This window comes from Camelus dromedarius, chromosome 13, assembly GCF_036321535.1.
Source record: "Camelus dromedarius isolate mCamDro1 chromosome 13, mCamDro1.pat, whole genome shotgun sequence".
Classification (NCBI taxonomy): domain Eukaryota; kingdom Metazoa; phylum Chordata; class Mammalia; order Artiodactyla; family Camelidae; genus Camelus; species Camelus dromedarius.
The window spans coordinates 25,365,883-25,381,753 of NC_087448.1; the positions used below are offsets into that span (position 1 = coordinate 25,365,883).

The 15,871-nt window shown below is 35.2% G+C and overlaps 1 protein-coding gene across 8 annotated transcripts in view; it reads left to right on the plus strand.

Annotated features, from left to right (window-relative positions):
* MYCBP2 (MYC binding protein 2) overlaps positions 1-15,871 on the plus strand; it is a 226,102-nt gene that overhangs the window by 33,584 nt on the left and 176,647 nt on the right. For all 8 annotated transcript variants that reach the window (XM_031466155.2, XM_031466152.2, XM_064493060.1 and 5 more), the window contains exons 3-8: positions 928-1,143; positions 5,911-6,064; positions 10,064-10,260; positions 10,861-11,103; positions 11,334-11,405; positions 12,788-12,884. In XM_031466155.2, the coding sequence (XP_031322015.1) occupies positions 928-1,143; positions 5,911-6,064; positions 10,064-10,260; positions 10,861-11,103; positions 11,334-11,405; positions 12,788-12,884 (979 nt within the window). The remainder of the gene's footprint in view (positions 1-927; positions 1,144-5,910; positions 6,065-10,063; positions 10,261-10,860; positions 11,104-11,333; positions 11,406-12,787; positions 12,885-15,871) is intronic.

Consider the following 15,871-nt stretch of genomic DNA (forward strand, 5'->3'; position numbering starts at 1 on the left):
GCTTGTTTTTAATATCTCTGGAAGACATTCACATGTTATATGTCAGTTAACTTTAGTACATTTCTTATTTAACAAGGAATACTCCATTTTTCCCCTAATTACTTATAGAGGGGTAGAATTTTGAAACTAAGTATTTTTAGTACTCAAGGTTTCATTTTATTCATCTTGGATACTTCCTAGACATACTCTGTTGGAACTTGGGTTTGTAGAATATCTTAAACTAGTTCTGTACTTATAATGTAAATGTTGATCTCAAAAATGTAGTTGGAGTCTGATGAGAAAAATCTTAGGCCAAAACAGAAATTGAGTATTTAACTTTAACAATTAAATTACCAAGCACGTACTTGCAAGACAGATAGCTAAGAGCACTTTTGGAAAGCATATGCCCATAATCTGTGGTTTTCTTAGCATTACCATTATTTCAAGGAGAATGAAGTTAAAATTGACTAAAATTAAGAGTTTGGGTTTTTTTTTTTAAGCCCTAATCTCTTTTAAAATCCCTGTATCTACTTTTGAAAGAAATCACAATACAATTCAACATATGTAGTAGGTCACAGAGACTCTTCAAGACACCCAGTGTACCTTAGAAAAGCACCAAATACATATCCTTTGAAACTGTAGCAGTTAAGCTCTGTTAACTTTTTTCCTTTTGTGGGGCAAGAGGGTATTCCTGGTAAGTTCTTTGCTGGCTCCTTTATAGCCCTTGTCAGGTTGGTTATTTGGTTATTGCTGTTACTCAGAAGGTAGTGAACTTTAGTAAAAAGTGTGCTATAAATTGAGTCAATAGACTTACATTGTCTTTGCTGTGTCACTTGTGTGACTTCCACAAATCATCTAGCCTGTCTGATGTTTAATTTTTTATTTAAAATGAGAGTTGATGATGATGGAAAGGAATATGAAATTGAAATATTATATCCTGTATTTCAGTCTGAAAACTTGGAGAATACAGTAATAATACCAGATATCAAACTACATAGCAATCCTTCTGCATTTAATATTTATTGCAATGTACGCCATTGCGTTCTGGAATGGCAGAAAAAGGAAACATCATTGGCAGCTGCATCTAAGAACTCTGTGCAGAGTGGAGAATCAGATAGTGATGAAGAGGAGGAATCCAAAGAGCCCCCTATCAAACTTCCAAAGGTGAGTCACTGAGTTCCACTTAGATGCATACCTATGGGTGTTTGGTCTGTAACATATATATTTGCATTGCTAAAGTATCTTTTTTAAAAAAAATTAAATTGTGCACTGAAAGTAACAATGCCTATGGGTGAAAATTAGGTATGGGGCAGAGAAGGAAAACTTTATGCAACTTTGTAACCAGAGTGCTAACAATGTCAATACTGGGTACCTCAGTGGGGAGTACTTGGAAAGCCCAAGCAGGGGGCTCAGTGACTTGGAGTCTGTTACAGAGGCTATTAAAACGTACAAAAGCAATAGAGGGGAAATGATTGCTTGTAGGCACTGAGCCACTGCAGGTGAAAGTAGAGCTCTGAGCCAGTGGGCTGCTACATAAAGGTGGGCACAAGATGAAGTACAAACTCCCACAAGCCAAGAGCCATGGAAAGCTGAGGGTATAGTCCCTCCCTCTGAGTCAGGAGCCTTGGATACAGGTATACATTTTTTTTTTTTCTTGAAATAGAACTAGAAAAGCTCCTGGCTGTGCAGCAGCTGAGCTGAGAGCTTTTGCCTTTTCTGCCTAAGGTTATAATGGTACTCTTGCCCTCTTGGTTCCCTTTGCTTAGAAAAAAATTACATATGAACCAATAAAGCTTCTACATTGTTCTGTTATCACTCCCTTATTTACCAGAGGCATAGAAGCTAATTGGTGTTATAGAAATATGTAGTAGAGCAGACTGTTCTGAAGGTACTCAGCTGTAGTTAAGCACATTTTAAGACTATAATGCTGTTTTATATATAATATGTTTTTTTATATGGTAGGCTTAGTTAGCATTTCCAACAAAAGCATGGGTGAGAATATGGACATCTTTTTAAATGGTACCTTTATCATAAATGATTTATGCATGTTGCTTTTTTCTAAATATAGACATTAAAAATGATTTCCTTTATCATAAATGATTCATGTATGTTGCCTTTTTACTAGATAGATACCTTAAATCTCTGCCTTGAAAACCTCTTTGTATACATACACAAGATACGTAAATTTTTTTACTTCTTGGAAATAGCAGCCAAGATGGAAGCTATGTTCCTAATCTGATTTCTTTCACACATTTCATGGTAGCACTTCCTAAGGTCCCCACTGTCCCTAATCATTACTCTCAGGTTCTTTTCACCTTATTCTCAGATGCTAACTTGCTTCCTATTTCATAGGATAGTAGACATTTTTGTGAACTTCCTCAGCCTTTCAATCAGCCATCTTCAAATGTCCTTATCTCCTCTTGGGACCCTTTTCTTCTTAATCCTTTTCTTGCCAACATCCTTAACTGTACCTTCTCTACTAGGTTCTTTCTTCAGCTTCAAACAAGCAGGCTTATCTTTTGCATGTAAGTTCCTCCAGGTAAAGAGCACAGTCTCTAGTTTTTATTTCTTATGCTTAACTAGGGGGAGGTTAGGAAAAATATGTTGTTAAATTAGGATATGAGGCTACAGAACTTAAGTATATTTTTGGTATAAGAATTCCATTCTATGTGAGGGTGAGTCACACTATGCTATAGTAATCACTCAGTTGAAGTTCAACATTGGGAAGGAAAATAAAGACCCAGAGAAACCTTTCACACATGTATGCAAATTTAGAATAGTAAAGTGTAGCTAATTTAAAAGATACTACACAATCAAGAACTGCTTCTTAAGCTATTTTAAAACATCAAGATAAATGAGTATTAGAGAAAAAAATATCAGGCATTCTTAAGATGATTTTTTTTTAGCATGATTGACAGAGTCAAAAGATGTAGAGTGAAAAAGGGATCTTTCAAAAAAAAGTAAAAGAAAATCAGATAGCTCAAGTGATTAATATTGAGTTCTCCTGCCAAATACTGACCTGCCGGGAAACGATATAGTGATGAACATGGGTAGTGTAGTCAAATTGCCTGGGTTCAAATACTCGCCGTTAAAAATACTAGCTGTGTGGTGTTGGGAAAGTTCTGTGGCTTTTCTGTGCTTCATCTATGAAATAGGGATAATATCTACCTTATAGGGTAGTAATGAGGATTCACGGTTAATATATACATGCATGCTCAAAAAAACGATAGCCAAAAGTATCAGTTACAAACAAGAAAGTATGTAGGTGCAAATGAATTTCAGTTAGTTTTCAAGGAACTCTTCAGTTTATTGAGAAATACTTTATGTCCAAGGAAATAAAACTTCTGGACAATCAATGAGATCAGAGAGGAAGAAGCCATGAGATACTTCCATGCAGAGGCAGTCAGAATGCTGTGGGTTGGGGCAGCAGTGGGAGTGAAACTTTCAGGTCTTTGGCAGCCGTTAGCATGACTTGAAGGATTGACGCAGAAGAAGAGATGAGGCCTTTTGGGTTTGAGGTGATAGCAGTTTGAGGGCAGGTGAGAAATGTTGACGTTTTTCTTTTCCTTTTAACATTTCTGTGCCTCTGCTTCAGACGCTGCTCTTCCATCTCAGTTCCTTCCTTTTCCTGGGTGGTCCTCTCTCATCCGCCTGAAGGTGTGGCTGCCACTTTCCCGCTTGCTGGAAGTTTCTTTCTCTCCTGCTCCTTTTTTCTCTCACATAATTAAGACAGTTTTTAATGTTGAAACATAATATTGATACAATTTTATTTTTTCCCTTCTTGACTTTTAAAGTTAATTAAATTGATTTTGATTGACGTAGGCCTTGCCTGTCTGATTTTCTTGCTTTTTGCTTTTTGTGAGTCAATAATCATTGAAATTTTAATAGTACTTTCTTACTCTCACCCACTAAAAGCTGTTAAGTTTTTTACCAAAAAAATAGTTTTTACCCAGCTCAAACTGTCTTTCACTATCTAATTTCCAGATCCTGTAAAGCATTCCAAATTTCATAGCTGCATAATTTTTAATAGTCATATTTAGAATTCATGCTTCCTACCCAAACTTATTTGAAGTTAGTCATGCCACATATTTTGTTAAAAGATGTAGATGTACCCAGATTCATTTATATACTTCTTAATTCACTAAATTCTTTTTGAGTTTATAACAGGCATTCTGTTAGGCCCTGAGAACAAAGTGATAAGATACAATCCCACCCTCAAGAAAGTTATGTGGGATATATAAGAAAGTCATATTGGGATAGCAGGCATGTCGGTTGCTTTAAGGATTGTTAGAGGCGTGCAGTGGAGCACAGTGGAGTAAGGAGCAGCACTAACTGAGGATGCACCTGCAGGCAGGAGAACATCATCCTTACAAACGCGAAAGCATTGGCTGGAGTGGAGAGGCTGAACAGGGCACGAGTAGAGAGCAGGGGCTGGATAATGAAGGGCCTTACATATCATGCAGCTGTTTTTAGATTTTGTCTTGTAAGTTGGAAATATGGACTATTTTAAGCAAAAGACTATGATCAGATTTGTATTTTATTAAAGTCACTCGGGTGCTAGTAAGGCAGATCCACTAGAGGGCGGGAAGGCGAGAACCAAAGAATCAGTGAGGCAGTTACTGCAGTTGACTTGGCCGTGTTCATGAGGGTGGGCTAGGGTGCTGGCAGTGTTTGGCATACAAGAAATGTTCAGGAAGCAGAATTGTCAGGAACTGTTAATTAGTTGAATATGAAGGCTGAAAGAGAGAGTAGACTAAATAGATTCCTAAAGTTTCTGGGTGGTGAAGCCATTTACTGAAAGATGGAGAATTGGAGGAGAAACAGTGCTTTATTGGAACAATGATTAAGTTGAGTTCTAAACATACTGAGTGTGAGGTATCTGTGAGATGTCCAGTGCACACTATGTAAGGCTGAAGTTCAAAAGAAAGGTCCCAGCTAGAAATACAGATTAGGGAGTTAGCATGGTGACAGAACTTGAAACAAAATTCTGTTAGAGATGGAGGAGGAGGTGGGATCAAGAGAATTGTTTAAAAGCTAAAGTAGCTTTGAAAAGTTGTAAGAACCCCCTTTTTTTTCTGGGTGTGAAGGGAAGGGAATAAGATCGTAGCAGTTGTAGATAAATTTGTATGTTAGATGCTAGAAGCTTAGACATTTCACACCCAGACCTTCTGAGGAGTAGAATTCTTTTTTCTTCTTCCTTCACTTCCTCCTCTGCCCTTCTTTTACCAGCTCATCACATTTGTTCTGTCAACATATAGTTACAGATTTTTCTATCTTTCACTAGGTACTGAATCATATTTTTCTTGGTCCTGATGGGAAGTGGTAAGATAATTCAAGTAAAAATAGCCACGATCTTATAACTAGACAATGTTTAATTCTTTCTCTGATAAATCCTGCAAAAATAAGGGACACCATCTACAAATAATAATATGGTGATTGTACATTATAGGAAAGGCCAAGACAAAAAGTTCCTTTTTTATCCTTTTCACCATATGTGCTATATTGACATTTTTTCTGTTCGTAGGTAACTATTAACACAGCTTTACAAAAGAGTGCTAGTTTTTACTTGAGTACAGCTAAATGAACTTTGTAAATTAATGCAGTCTATATTTTTCTGAATGAATGCAATCTAGTACTTAGTTCACTGTTATAAATGATTTTCATGATATTTTATTATGGCTTCATTATACCAAAACTACTTTTTAAACAGTGCCACTGTCTTTTAACCTTCCATGTAAATAGATGGTTTTCTAAATCTTGTAATCAAACACATGGGGTTTTATTCTTTTTTATGTGATGGTTTTTGTTTTTGCCTTTTAATATTGCAACATTAACCATTTGCTCTGGAAGTAAGCTGTACGAATTATACTACCTGAGAAGTGTTACTAGCTCACATGCCATGAAGTATAATCTTTTTTCCATCTTAAATAGATCATTGAGGTTGGACTTTGTGAAGTTTTTGAATTGATCAAGGAGACGCGATTTTCCCATCCATCCCTGTGCCTCAGGAGTCTCCAAGCCCTGCTTAACGTGCTTCAGGGTCAGCAGCCAGAAGGCCTCCAGTCAGAGCCACCTGAGGTCCTAGGTAAGAGCTTAGGCACATTGAATGAAGCCTTTAAATGTTAGGAGCTTCTCTTATGAAGCACATATAGCAGCCAGTTATTCAGTCTCTATTTATGGTACTGAAACAACAGAGATAAAATTTTAAATTACTTTACCGTGTTCCACTGGAGTTATGATTTAAGAGTTATAGGTCATGCACAGACATTTCCTGGTTATTGTAGTGATGGGGAAAAAAGCAAAGCATAAATCCTTGGAACCCAGAAATAGTCCTCAAGCCTTATGCTCACTATGAACTTTTTTCTTAGTAAACCTTTGGCCAACATAGCTAACATTGACACTCTCTAACTTTACATGTTATTCTGGAGAGTTTAAAAAAGTAGGGAAAAAGGAAACAAATGCTATCAACCCAAAACAGCACAATTAGTTTCTAAACAGGGAGGGCACTTCTTCTGTATTCCTGATAAGTAAAACTCTATTTTTGTTAAATCTTCTGAATTAGTAGTAACTTCCATTAAGTAAAAATGTTTGCTTTTCATAAAGTGCACATGAATTTTATGAATGGCTGCCTTTTATGCCAGATCTAGGCTCAACACATAATCCTATAAGCAAGATAGGGACTCTTAAGGAATACAGATAGAGATGGAAACTTAATTTTGAAGGCTAATTGCTTTTCTCTGATGCTAACTGTGGGCCTTCAGGGAGTCTAGAGTTTTCTAATCTGAAGCATCAGCTTGTTTCAGTCAATATAGGCCCTGATTGTGGAGTTTCAATTCCGTATATTTGGGGTGGGATCCAAGAATTTGCATTTGGAGTAAGTTAATGGGTGATGCTGGTGCTGCTGCTCTGGGGACCACATTGATGGTATGGACTACAGTTTGATGTTTTTTCTCAACTTGCTTATTTGGATTGTGTTAGACCCACATATGTGAACTTAGTTACATGGATTTAATTACATATTAGATTATTATTGTTTCGGTCACATACTGTGATTAGTTTTTGTGTTTGATTTTTTTGTTGTTATTGTTGTTTTGTTTTAGTCAGTGAGGGGAGGGCTGGTCATGAAGGTAAATGGAGAATTTTAAAAAACAACACTACCCCCCAACTTGCCGTGTTATTAAATGTTACTACCAAATAAAAGCTGCTGTATGTTAAGAAGCAGGCGCCCTGCTGATTATTGTTACTGTAGCTGATCACTACTTGGCCTCATGGCATTTTATTGAAGATTTAATTAATTAATTTTATTTAAGAGTATTTTGCTAGTTATCCTTAGCTCCGGTTTGTCAGTTAGCAAATAATGGAAATATTTAAAATATCCGCTAAGCCAGGGTATCCTATGTCTTACTTTGAACAACCTGCTAATCCTTGCTTTCCTCATAGGTCTTCTGCCATTCCGTTGTCTTCTATAAGTTGTTATACACTCTCTTTTATATCCAGTTTATATTTAAATACTCCGTTTCCTTTACTCTTTTCAAAATGGATCTTGTTCTTAATACTGGTTTTTGAAATTATAGTATGTACTGTAGCTTAATCTTTCTTTCCGAACTTTCACCTGATTAGTTTGTTTGCTTTTATTTTCTTATTAACAGTTGCAAATGCTACTGTGTTGTCTTGGTCTCTCTTCTGTCCTTTCAGTGCTTACTTCTGATCTCTTCACTACTTTGACTTATTTTTCTGTTCCAGCATTTACTTCTACTTCATATTTTTTGTTTGATTAGCTCAAGGGAAAGGTAGTAATTTGATTCTTTAAAACTAAATTTCTATTGAAATCTGTCTCTGTTTTTTCCTTTGATCTAATATCATAATCATATTAGTTATACTATTTTTTCCACATTGGTTTTTTTCATGTTATTCATGAAAATATATGTATATATGTATTCCTCTTACTGTTGGGATTGCTTGATGATTATTTATACATCAAATTTCTCTTTGCAAATGGATTTTGATTTACGAATTATCCAGCTTAAAAAAAATCATTCCTTTATATCTATCTTTCTATTCAATTTAATGTTAGAATATGTTCTCAAGTATTCACTTAAATGTAAGAGCATCTTCTGTGTCTGTGCTTAGAGTGTATAATACAGGAATGATCAATATAAACCGTGTTGACCTCATTGCTGTTATTATGAAACTTAGCATCAGACAGTCAGACATATGTATGATTACAAATGTGGATAAATCGTATGGGAGAAAGAAGGAGTTTGGAGAGTTTCTGACAGGCTTCCCTGTAGGTGTGATGCTTGAGATTTGAAGGATGAGTAAGAAGGAGTTAGCTAAGTTTACAGGCAGAAAGGACAGCACATGGTAAGGCTCTGAGCTATGAAGAGACTGACTGAGAAAGACTGTATGACTGGAATGTGGAGACTGAGGGGATGGAGGTTGCAAGGAGCAGATCGCGTGGCGCTTTATAGGCTGTGTTAAAGGAGTCTGGTTATCGTTCTAGGAGGAATTGAATGTCACTGTCTCCTTATGGTTAAGTAAAAATTCTTTATAGTCTTAAACTGTTTTCTTCCATTTGAATCTAACCTTTTTGATGGCAGAGATATTCTTTGTCTTTTTTGCCAGTGTGCTACCCCAACCTAGAATAGTTCTTGATGTTCAGGAAGAATTCAGGAAATAGTGGCTAAATCACTAAAAGATGAATGAGCAGAAAGATAATGATGGAAGGAAGGATGGTCAAGCTAGAAGAAAGATAGATGAAAGGATGGAGGGAAGGAAGGATAGTTGGAAAGGTAGAGGGAAGGTTAGATGGAAAAAAGGAAAGACTGAGGGATGTACACGGGAGTGAAGAAGAAAGGGAAAAAGGAAAGTAGGAAGATGGGCAGGGAGGAATTAACAAAGGACTGAATGAATTTTAAATAGAATACCAGGTTTTTGGTTTAAAAATTTTATTTGGCTGTAAGGGAGGAAAAGTGAATTGTAGGAGCTAATTTATGAACACTTTTTAGTAGTCCAGTTAAGAGATGGTGATAGATAGCATGGCTCGGGAGATGCTGATGAGATGCAAGGGATGGAGGAGTTAATTAGGAAGTACAATTGGCAAAACTTACTTAGAGATTAGATATGGAAGATGGGGACCAGGTAGAGGAAGACTGGTTTCTGTGCGTTAACAAAGAAACCACAGATGGCCTTTTAGTTTTCAGAGAGTAGCATCAATTCTCTCTCTTGCTTTCCTCCTTCCCTCCCCTTTTCTTCCCCTCTTTTCATCTTCCTCAATTTTTCTCTCTCTCTGTCTCTGACTGTGCGCTTCTTAAGGATTTCAAATCCCCCTTCCCTTGTTTACAAGAAACACCCAGAAGTTTATTGATTCAATCTGGGGTAGAGTTTCGTGTGGAGACCTGTGATAGACATAGAACGTTCATGTATGATTTTTCCATCTTTGCTGTGACATGGCTTTATGATTTAGGGAAAATCTTTTAACCTCTTTGTGTCTCAGCTTCATAATCCATTAAAAGGGATAGCTATCCTATTGACTTGGAGGTTTTTTTTTTCCTAGTGTATAAAATGAATTACAAGTGTGAACTGCTGTTACATTAGCAATAAAGCCAATTTTATACTAAAACAAATTATTGTATATGTTTTACGTATTCTGTTATTTTGCAAATAAATACATAATTTTCTGGATAATTTAACATATTTTTCTCAATCTAGAAAGTCAAAATAAGTGCAGTGAGTAGTCTTTTACCACTTGGTAGGCTATTTCTTGAATATGTGAATTCAAACTCAAAGTAGGTTTCTTTTAAATCATCTTGGATAAATTCTGTTGAAAATGGAATACAAATGAAAACACTTACAAAAATAAGGAATTGAACTAAATATTCTCTAAGGCCCTTTTTATATAAATATTCTGACTTTGGTGGGGAAAGGGGTAACTAGAAAGGAACTCTAACGCAAAGTAAGTGCTGTGGCTGCCTTAATTATTTTTTGATAATGAAGCAAGGTATAAACAAACAGGCAAACAAACAAATACCATATAGTGTTCTGTATGTCCAATGAATATAATTAAATTCTGTTTTATCCGCAGAGTCTCTCTTCCAGCTTCTTTTGGAAATCACCGTGCGAAGTACTGGAATGAATGACAGCACAGGACAGTCTCTGACAGCACTTTCCTGTGCTTGTCTCTTTAGCCTGGTGGCTGCTTGGGGAGAAACAGGAAGGACACTTCAGGCCATCTCTGCTATCCTCACCAACAATGGCAGCCATGCTTGCCAAACTATTCAGGTATTTCATATCTCCAGCCGTTTAGAAATCGATAAGATGCCAAGTTGCAATTTCATCTCAATTTCTGTCGATAGGAATTCCCTGCTTTTTCTCGCTCAGTACAGTAGTTTGATCTGTCCAAGGTTGATATGTAATAATCTAAGGTGTTTGAGCTGAGGTACATGTGTGTTTAACTCTGTGGCATGAAAGGTAAAAAAGTGAAATTTGGCAGAATTTAAATCTTTAACCTGGTCTTTGTGTCAGCACTACTGCCTCCTCTTTACGTTGTCTCTCCACCCTCCCCCACCTCCCACTTGCTCTGAAATCTCAAGTATGAAATTCCTTGATAGTTCCTAAATATCTTTCCCCTGTAGAAAGAAAAGGATATGATATCCTTCTGCTATATTTTTGATTGGTTGTTTATAGTTTTCCGTTAATTGATTTGTTTCTGAAGTACTTCAGTTTCACATACAGCATTTTGATACTTTTTCCTGACATGCCAAACCTCGTTCTTAATAATTTAGTTTCTTATAAATGATGATATATTAATAAAGTATCTTTATTTTTGTCTGTGTGTGAGACATTTAAAAATGTCTTTATGTGTTCTTCTCTTTTGAATAGGTGCCAATGATACTAAATTCACTACAGAGAAGTGTACAGGCAGTGTTGGTGGGAAAAATTCAAATTCAGGACTGGTTTAGCAATGGCATTAAGAAAGCAGCTTTAATGCACAAGTGGCCATTAAAAGAAATATCTGTTGATGAAGATGATCAATGTCTACTTCAGAATGACGGATTTTTCCTTTATCTGTTATGCAAGGATGGATTATACAAAATAGGCTCTGGATACAGTGGAACAGTTAGGGTAATGTGATTCCTTACAGTTCTTAATCACGGTGGCAATTATATCCATATTGAATTGTGTTCTGTTTGTTTCAGGCTTTAATTTTAGAGTACCATCTAATTTTGACATCGTATTGTTTTGAAAATCATAATGGAAACATCTGTATTAAATGTCATTCATCCACTTGTGTTATTTTTCACTGATTATTAATTCTGAAAGTGTTGACAGAACTAACTTTGGTTGTTTTGCAGGGCCACATATATAATTCTACATCTCGCATCAGAAACAGAAAAGAAAAAAAATCTTGGTTAGGATATGCTCAGGTAGGAGAATATACACAATAAACCAAACTTTTCTTCTTGTCTTTTAAAATTTGTGGCTCCTTCTTGTTTAATCAATAAATAATATCACTTCTATTTAAACAGATATGGCATATTTTTAATAATTTGACTATGACAATGATATGGTGTAGTGTAAAGGACATTGACTTAGAATTCATAAGCAGTTTACTTTTAGGTCTGGCCCTGCTTCTTACTGCTGTGTGACTGTGGACAACTTGTGATTTAGCTGTAAAATGGGAATAAATATGTCTTCTGTTGGAGTTCTTGTTTAAGTTAGCCTCTAGATAAGAATCAAAAGGCCGTCTTTATCATTTGCAAATCTTAATTGGGAATTCAATTGTGACCCAAAGCCAGATTAGAGCTTTTTGTTACAAACTTTCATGTTCTAAGTTTCAATCAGTACCTTCCAGGGAACATTGTGTGGCCTGTCCAGTAGGTAGCCACCTGCATGGAGGATCATGCAAAGTATCATCGACTAGAGAGAAGAGCTTGGCCCATGTCACTCTCTTAATGCTGTGATCTTATCACATGACTAACATGGCCAAATGAGTGCCAGCAATCAGATCCATGAAGCAGATGAATGATGGTCAAAAGGAAAGAAGTGTTTATTTCTGTGCCTGAGAAGTGAAGCCCAAGTTCCTTGTGGAAAAATAAGGAATAAAGATGTCCGTGACAACAGTTTGTTGTCAGCATCAGATGAAAGAAGATAGTTGAAAGCATTCTGAAAATTTTAAAAATTGTTATATGAAAAACAATCTTACTATTATCAACTTTGAGGGAGAATTTGAAATTAAATTTTAAATGTCAAATTAATTACTCCGTAATTGTCTCTTAAAAGTTAGCCTGGTTTAAAATACCAGATTTTTATTTGCCACTGCTATACTACATTATATCTAAGGAATAATGTCATGGGAAATACATTACTTATTACAGAATTATGTTCAGTGATATATCACGCTATCTAAAACCAGTACTCTATTCATTTTTAAATATTAATCTCAATATTTGTTGTTTTTCCTTAAAATATTTTTGAAAGTAGCAGCATTCATTTCTATTATTTACTTGACAAGTGATATAATAATTCTGAACAAAGTATTATTATAGTCGTGAGTGGTGTATCTAATGTGTGTATCTGAGCATATAATCGGTTAAATTGATACCCAGTTATGTCTATTTCCTCTTCTCATTAAACTATACTCATGTTCTCATATTTTAAATCTTTAATCTATTTTAGATACCAATATTGATACATTATTGTACCTCAAAAAACTGTAATACAGACCTGTATGGCTACTTTTCCTGCTAAGTGTGTATTGAACAAATATTTTAATATATAACATAGCAAAATTTTTTGTTGTTATTAGGGTTATTTATTGTATAGAGATGTGAATAACCACAGCATGACAGCCATAAGAATAAGCCCTGAAACACTGGAACAAGATGGTACTGTAATGTTACCAGGTAAGTTACTCAATTAATTGTCTGTTTTATTCACAGGTGATTTTAAGAGATGTGCATGTTAGGCCACTTAGACATACAAAGAATGATTAGCAGGGAACCGTGCTTGCTTACAAATGAGTTAGAAAGAATCTTAACATGCAAAACATTTTATAGTCTGTATAAAATTAATGCATGTGAGAAAAACAGATACCGTAATAAATATAAAGTGTTTTGATACTTGTTTTCAGATTTTTGCTCAAATTCTGTAGCCTGATCCCCCACCCTCACCCTGCCAGGACTGTTCAGCTCCTGAATTAGTGGGGTGATTCCGCTTTGTTGCTCTTAATGAAGCCACAATTCTGGCTCTCAAATAACCTTGGTGTAAAGAACCTTCTATTTAGTTTTACTTTAACAACAGTATACTTTTGAGTTTTCTTCTTTATTTAAAGGGTTTTCAAAGACAGGAATTTTAGAGGGGGTTAGAAATTTTAAAAATTCTATCATTTATACTTTTTAATAATACTCTGATAAGACACTTTAAACACAATTCTTTTCCTTTAATTTTGTGGTTGTACATATGTATGTATCATTCAAATCACTGCTGTCTAAATTCTGAGGCAGTGGATCTTAAATTTTGTGGAACACTGGGCAAATGCATAATATATTCTCCACTGGAAGGCACTTTGCTTATACTTTTAATACATTCTAAAGGAGTTTGTTTATACTAAAATCTTGAATGTTTATTGTATCTATCAACAATTTCATGGTAAGAAGCAATATTACTTCTAGGCATTTGGCCATCTGAAATCAATTGAGAACTTCTTTTGAAGAACACATTGAGAAGGATAATTGTCCCCTAGCTGCTTGTTTATTTTTAAGATATTTTTATAACTTTATCAAACATTTCAATATTGCTATATATACATATATCCAAATTAATGTACATGACACTATGTTAAGGTAAATGTCACAAAAGTGTTTCACAAATAAAGCTACTTGGAAAAGATAACTTATTGAAGCCATTTTGTAAATAACTATCTGTTTTCAGATATATCTACAGGGTTTTTGTTTGTTTTTTAATCATCACAATTCCCAGGCCATGTCTCTGGTCTTGATGATGATGATAATGATAATTTATAATAATAATAATAATAATAATAATAATAATAATAATAATAATAATAATAATAATAAATATTTTAAAATAGTAACATGTACCCCCATATATGTACATACCTTAAAAGTAAAAATATTTATTGTAAAAGTATTATGTAAGCAAAACAAAATCAAAATTAATTGTCCCCACCTCTCATCTATAAATACTATTAACATGTTGATGAATGTCCTTTCTTTTGTCTACATCTATTATATATATACTTGTATGAATGTCGTCATATTGCTACATATTGCTTTTTTAACCAATCCCTTTTACTTAATATTCTGAATATGTTTCCAGGTCGTTAAATAGTCTTCTGTAACATAATTTTAATGTTATAAAATATATTCCATTGGTTAATATATTGGAATGGCAGTCTCTTCCAGTTTTTTGCAATGTAAATTTGCATTAAGTATCCTTATCACTCTGTCTTTGTGCACGTCATTTTCGGATGTCTTGGAAGAAGAAATTCTTAAGCCCCGCTCCTCAGCAGATGGATACTAATGTAAAGGATTTACTTCTGAAAAACCCAGATCATTTAAGAGAGATTGTGGCTGAGAAAGACCATTTGGAAATGGTCTACCTAAAGCTGTTTTATTTATTCTACCACAATAAAATATGACTTAATGTTCTTACTCAGTTTAAATCCCTCTGCATCACTTAATATAAAATGCAACTTCTAACAATACGAGTGTGGCTTTCTGTGTTTCACAAATATGTACCATATTCATGGTGAAGAATGAACCAAGCTGGGTGAAGACAGTTCCATCTCTTCTGAATGAGCAGATATTTCTTGATATTTTCCTGAAGATACTGTCTTAAAATGTTACATGGCGGATACAGAAAAGATAAAGAAAAAATCTTTTTGAAGTCATGCAGGAGGAAGACTTGCCCTCAAGCCTAAAAGCCTCTTGTCATTTTTCCCTTTCTTTGACCTGGACGGCAGTTTCTTTAACAGTACTTTTTTTCCCCTTAGCTAGGAGCAACTGCTCTGTAGCTTTCCCATCAAGAAGGAGCAGAAGTGAACCGTCAGGTTTATCGATGGTGATGATACTGTGTTTAAAATGGACAGAAATCTGATGATTCCTTGAGCTTCATGTTCCAGCTTGTCTTGACAGTCTAGTTTATAAATAAGTTATTTTCAGTTCAGCAGTGATGAACTGAAAACATACTTTTTTTCCTATTAATTGTCATTTTAGCCTTCATATGTGTTGCATATCTTTTATATTGTATCCTATGTCGTTTAATCTCTGTGTCTGGTGACAGGTTGCCTCAGCTCATGAGGATTTTTGCTCCTCTTCTTGCGCCGCTTCACTCCTCACCCCTGCATTTATCTGAGATTATAATGAGTTTTTCTTCTTTGCTTTTTAGTTTAAAATCTTACTGCTTAGAGCTTGAGAAGCATCTTTCTTGTGCCTCTTTGTATTCTGTACAGTGGACTAGGAACTCTTTCTTTCGATTTCTCCTCTCTTTGATTACCAAGTCTCTTGGGCTACCAGTGGGCCTTGTCTCCCAGTTTCTATTTCCAGTTTGTGATCACTGAATTCTCTATTTGGTAAGGGTCTGCCTGTGTTTTGCATATTTGTAATAAGGAAGTATGCTAGTATGAAGCTCCTGGGCAAAGATACAGAGTAATCCAGCTTATTTGGGTGGGCTCCATTACTGCATTCCAAAACTAGAATTTTGTGTTTTGTTGATTCAGGTGCAACTAGAAATGAAATATTATTTTTTTTGGTGTTGTAATTAATGGAGAGGTTCATCCTAGTTCTCTACAGTTATTTTGGGAAGTGTGTGTGCTTTTATACTTGCTTGCTGGACATTTGTTTTTCCAAAAGAATACAGTTTATAGTTA